Source organism: Chrysochloris asiatica, unplaced genomic scaffold, assembly GCF_000296735.1.
Source record: "Chrysochloris asiatica unplaced genomic scaffold, ChrAsi1.0 scaffold00313, whole genome shotgun sequence".
In the NCBI taxonomy this organism is placed as follows: Eukaryota; Metazoa; Chordata; class Mammalia; order Afrosoricida; family Chrysochloridae; genus Chrysochloris; species Chrysochloris asiatica.
Genome location: NW_006408831.1, coordinates 1,763,964 through 1,769,963, shown reverse-complemented (window position 1 = coordinate 1,769,963; position 6,000 = coordinate 1,763,964). Strand labels below are relative to the sequence as shown.

Genomic DNA, 6,000 nt, shown 5'->3' with positions numbered 1-6,000 from the left:
ATATTCTTCTTGGATTCTCATTCTCTTGGTATGCTGTGAAGTGTTAATTTTCTTTGAGGTTGTCTTATGGTCCATTGAATTCTCTGTCCATTTAGTGCAGTCTATTTTATCCTGTAATCTACCTGCCCTTCTCATTGTCTGGATCTCTGTTCTTACGTGTTCACCTCCTTTTGCATTATACTTGTTTTGGTCATAGGCTGCCCTCCCAGAGTCTCTCAGTTTGTTCTTATAACTTTGTTTTGTTAACATTTCTTCTTTCTGTTGATTTAATTCAAGGAGGTGCTGCCACATATGTCAATCTCTGGTTGTTGTCTGTTCTTGTTGGTTCTTGGTCCACAGAACTCCCTTTAGGATGTTTTGTAGCGTAGGATTGGCTTTGGTGAAGTCCCATAGCTTCTGTTTATCCTGGAATATTTTGATTACTCCCTCATATTTTGATTGATAGCTTTGCTGGATAAAGGATTCTTGGTTGGCAATTTTTTTCTTGCAGTGTTTTATGTATGTCTCCCCATTGCCTTCTTGCTTGCATGGTTCCTGCTGAGAGGTCTGAGCTTAGTCTGACTTGTTTGCCCTTGTATGTGACCCCACTCTTTTCTCTTACTGCTTTCAGGAGCGTCTCCTTGTCTTTCAGTTTGGAGGGCTTGACTATGATATGTCTTGGTGATTTTCTTTTGGGGTCCACCCTTCCTCGACTTCGTTGGACTTATTTTATGCCTATCTTTTCGCCCTTGAGGATGTTAAGAGAGATTTTCTTCCAGTAGTTCTTCGACTATTTCCTCTGTGGACTTGTGTGACTCATTTTGTTCTGGAATGCCAATAATTCTTAGGTTATTCCTCTTCATGTTGTCCAACATGAATCTTAGACCTTCCTCTGAATTGTTTACCCTTTTTTGGGTTTGTTCTTCTATCTTAGTGGTATTAAGAGACTTGTCTTCCAGCTCACTGATTCTTCCTTCCATCTTATCTATTCTGCTCCTCTGCCCTTTCAGGGGAGTTTTCTATTTCTGCCATTTTGTTGTTGATTGTTTGGACCTCTTTCTGTAGGTTTTGTATTGTTACCAATGCTGTGTCTATCTTGTTTGATTGTTCCTGTAGCACTTCTCTGGCTTCTTCCTTATTTTTCTCAACACCATTGTAAAGTGTTTTGAAACATTTTATAATCACTTTATGAATTCTTTCTCAGGTATTTCTAAGGCCTGCCCTCCTTCCAGCATGGAGAGAAGTTCTATTTCTGGTTCATTTGTCTCAGATATTTTATCTTTTTTTTTTGGACATGTGCCAATACGGACATCTGTTTTTGCTTCTTGGACATGTTTAATGTTTATCTGTGGCCCAAATAATTAATTATGTCGTTTGGTAATTTTTTATGTTTTCTGATTGCCTCCAGGAGGATGTGATCAGGATGTGGTCTTCACTTTTCACTCTTCTATGTGGCAGCCAAACAACTCCAGTCGGGTAGAAAACAAAGCCAAAATCAAAATCAAAGGCAAACATGGAGTTTTCCAATAGCAGAAGGGAGGCTGTACTGTTGGGTCAGGGAAGTGCCGCCACTCGTCCCCCACTCTCTGTCTTATGACTAGTGTGTTTAATCCATTGACTTCTGTGTCATTATCCATAGGTATGAATTAATTGCTGTCATTCTGTTTGTTTTTTGTGGTGCTACTTGTTTCTTTGTTCTGCATCCCTTCCCGTTAACTTTTTCTTCCTTTAAAAACAGTGTGTTTTATCCTGAAATCTACCTGACCTCCACCACCTGGATCTCTGTTCCTATATTTTTTCCCTTTTTTCGGTGCATATGTTTTAATCATAGACTGACCTTCCAGATCCTCTGATTTCATTCTTGTAGTTTTATTCTGCTCTGAATTCGTCCATCTCTACTGAGTTCCAAGTGTTGTTGCCACATATGTCAATCTCTTGTTGTCTGTTCTTGTTGGTTCTCAGCCTAAAGAACACCCTGTAGGATGTTTTGAAGTGCTGGTATGGCTTTTACAAAGTTCCTTAACTTTTTTCTATCCTGGAATACTTTGATTACACCATCATATTGATAGACAACTTTTCTGGGTAAATGATTCTTGTTTGGCAGTTTTTTTCTTTCGTGGTTTTATATATGTCTCCCCATTTCCTTCTTGCCTGCATGGTTTCTGCTGAGAGATCAGAGCTTAATTTTATTTGCTTGCCTTTGTACATAGCACTTCTCTTTTCCCTTAGCTGCTTTCAGGATTCTCTCTGATTTTGGAGAATTTATATTATGTGTTGGTGTTTTTCTTTTGGGAATCTATCCTTCCTGGGGTTAATTCTGCTTCTTGCATGCTTATATTCTTGTCTTTCAGGATGTTAGGGAAATATTCTTCCAGCAGATCTTCGACTTTCTCCTCTGTGGCTTTCTGTGATTCTTCCTGTTCTGGGACTCCAGTCACCTGTAGATTATTCCTCTTCATGTTGTCCCTCATCAATTCTTAGACTTTCTTTAGATTTTTTTCATGCATGCTTTTTTTGCTTTCTCATCTATCTTAACAGTATTAAAAAATTCGTCTTCAAACTTGCTGATTCTGGCTTCCATCCCTTCAGTTCTACTCATTTGCCCTTTTAATGTATTGTCCGTTTCTTCTCTTTTGGTGTTAATCATCTGGATGTCATTTTGCCGGTTTTGAATGGTTTCCAATGCTGTTGTTATTGTTAAGTGCCTTCGAGTCAGTTCCGACTCATAACGACCCTGTATAGGGCTTCCAAGGAGGGCTGGTGAGTTTGAACCGCTGACCTTGTGGTTCAAACTGACTTTGCAGTGTAGTGCTTTATCCCACAGCACCACACCAGGACTCCTATTTCTATCTTATTTGGTTTTTTTTAACTTCTTCCTTATTTTCTGTGGAACATTTGGATTCACCTAGATACCATTCTCCTGAACTCCTTATCGGGCATTTCCAGAGGCCAAACTCCTTCCAGTGGAAATTCTGTCTACCTCCAGCTCATTTGTTTGAGGTACTCTGTCTTTTGTCTGCACATGAGCAGACATTTTCTGTTGCTTTTCAGGCATTGTGGTGCTGTTGTATTTTCAATAATTAGATGAATGTATGTTTGTATATTCTTACACTCTTTGATTGCCTCGTGGTAGATGTGATCAGGAGATGGGCTTCTCTTTTTACTTCTCTATTAAACTCAGAGTAGTTTTAGCAATTGTTGGTTATTTATGCTGTTCTGGTGTATAAAAGCTGGTTTTGGTTCTTTCCCAGATGGTGGGATTTATAGGGTGTTATGGTACCTTGGCTGTATGGCCACAATTGATGTGCCTTGTTGAGTAAGAAGAGAATGAGCTCCCCACGATATAAGGGGGACCAAAATAAAGACTGGACACTAATGTCCAAAATCACCAAAAAGGAAAAGAAACAATTAACAAAAATAGTAAGACTTTTTTTTGCTGTTGTTGTTGTTGTTAAATGCTGTTCAGTTGGTTCCGACCAATATTAACCCAGTGTAGGGTTTCCGAGGAATGACTGGTGAGCTTGAACTGCCCACTTTGTGGCTTAAACAACTTTGCAGTCAAGTGCATTAACCCACAGCACCACACCAGGACTCTGAATAAGACTTTATAGCACCCCTTTTATGGCTTCTTGCCTTCAAAGCCATATGACAAATTTTAAGATGTTCCCGTTGCATCTTAAGTAACTCTACGTACAAAAAGGGATAAAAGAAAACTGTTATGCCTTTGGGGAGATGAGACTGTTACCAGGTAAATGGAGATCAAGAGTAAATGTATATAAAAATAATGAGTATTGTCTTGCTACAAGGATTCTTTAAATTTCCGCTTAAATAGCCTTTCTCTCTGCACACTCTAAGTGACATCTTACCACCACATCTCCTTACCTTATCTTTCTCATAGGACCTTTAGTTACGTTTTATCATTTTTCATTTTTATTGTATAAACTTGTCTTAAAATATAATTTTCATAAATTTATCAGTTTGTAATTTTTAAACTTATATAATGTTTTTGTTTACTCTTAAACATGAGTAAGAAGAAAGTCAAAGAGAGCTGTAAATGCCTCCCAGCTCATATTTAACTCTCCAGTAGAGGTGAGTGTTTTCAGAAATTTCAACTGATTCATTTCAGTTTGACCTTATGTTGAGAATTTATTTGCATTTCCACTCTAGATATACTGAACCATAATCCACATTTTAACAAGATCCCCCATGAGTCTTAAGAATATATAAGACATTTACGTAAGAATCACCTGGGAGTCTTATAATGTAGATTTTGATTCAGTACTTCTGTGGGGGAAATAAAAATTCTTCGCACGGTTTTGATCCAGAATAGAATGATTCAAAGCCCCGGTTAGGTGCAACACCACAACTACCACCAACCTGGATACTGAAGGAGGTGGTAGGCATGATTTTACAGAAGTAACTAAGGAAATGTTCCAAGTTAGGAAAAGGAATGGCAAAAGAAGACTTGGGAAGTTAGTAAAAATAATATTGGCAAGAATTCATAAACTACTGTGTGTAGAGTTATAATAAAATGGTTTATTCTTTTTTTAAAAATAGACTAGATGGTAGGTATAATGTAGTGAAAACATTTTGAAAAGGATCAGTAGTAAGATCCTAATGTATAGAGTTGTGTGACAAAAAGAATTGGTGCTTTTAGTTCCTCCCTCGTACGTGTGTCAGGATTCCAGAGGCCTGAAGTGACAAGGAGGGAGATGCAAAGCAAGTAGTTTTGGGTTACATTACTTACTTTCTTAGTAATGAATTTTCTTATTTCATAGCTCTTAGATAAGCACAAGAATACAGAGAGCATGGTGGAACTTCTGGAGTTGTATCAGATGGAGGATGAAGCCTACAGCAGCCTTGCAGAAGCCACAACTGAACTTTATCAGTATTTACTTCAGCCATTCCGAGACATGAGAGAACTTGCCATGCTACGAAGACAGCAGATCAAGGTATTATTAGTTTTACAGCTAAATAGTACACTGTGTCACAGTTTGCAGCCTGTCTGGCTCTGTGTGGCCTTTTTTCATTTACTAATTAATGAGCAAGATAGACTTGCTCAAAATTGACACGCTCTCCATTATTAGTACTTTTGAAAAAAATTGAGTTGTTAAAACAACTTTATATCATAAACTTGACATTTTGGTTAAAATGGTAATATGTTATTTCAGTAAAAATTGTCAGACTCTGTAATTTCTACCACATTTTTTGAGTAAGCTATGCATAATGTGTACCTATGGCGCTGTGGGCTAATGCGTTAGACTGCAAAGTCATTTGAACTGCAAAGTCAGTGGTTCAAGCTCACCGCCTGCTCCTTGGAAACCCTATACAGGGTCACTATGGGTTGGAATCGACTTGACGACACTTCACAACAACACAACAACAACATTGAAAATTTAACTGGAATAGCAGAAGTGACCTAGATGACTTAGAGGCCTGGCTACTTGTTGACTCTGCTACCATGTTTAGAAAACACTATCTATAGAACTCAACAGTGACAATACAGAACTGGTGTGAATTTTTACTTTCATGTTCTGTCACAATTTGTTTAACATTAGCAAATGGATGGAAGCTACTTGTCAGGTTGTTTTGTCCACTGGCATCACTTATTGCTCCTTTTTTGTCCTGAGAAGCAGAGGATAGGTAAGGGAGGAATAGGCAGCATACTTTTAAAATTGGTAACTTTTTTTTCCCCTGTAAGGTAAAAATTTAGTTTTATGGCATTTTATTTTGTAAGACTTTGCTTTTCAAATGTTCCATCAACCATGAGTGCTCCTTTTCTTTAGTTTTCTTAGAAACTTGCAAATAGAAATATCTTCAGTAAGCAGCTAGATTTAGTTAGCAAATTTTTTTTTCAGTAATCATAATAAGTGATATAGTAATAGTTGTTGTTGCTTTGCTTATACAGTGTGTCAGATTGCATTAAGTGGTGCTCTTGTATGAATTTGTCAACTAATGCTTACAATAAACCTGTCAGTGCTTTATTATCCCTCATTCATAAATAATATGGGAATAATTAAT

The 6,000-nt window shown here is 37.6% G+C and overlaps 1 protein-coding gene across 1 annotated transcript in view; it reads left to right on the top strand.

Moving 5' to 3' along the window:
* JMY (junction mediating and regulatory protein, p53 cofactor) overlaps window positions 1–6,000 on the top strand; it is a 138,876-nt gene that overhangs the window by 60,053 nt on the left and 72,823 nt on the right. The window contains exon 2 of the mRNA XM_006875187.1: window positions 4,758–4,931. Coding sequence (XP_006875249.1) covers window positions 4,758–4,931 — 174 coding nt within the window. The remainder of the gene's footprint in view (window positions 1–4,757; window positions 4,932–6,000) is intronic.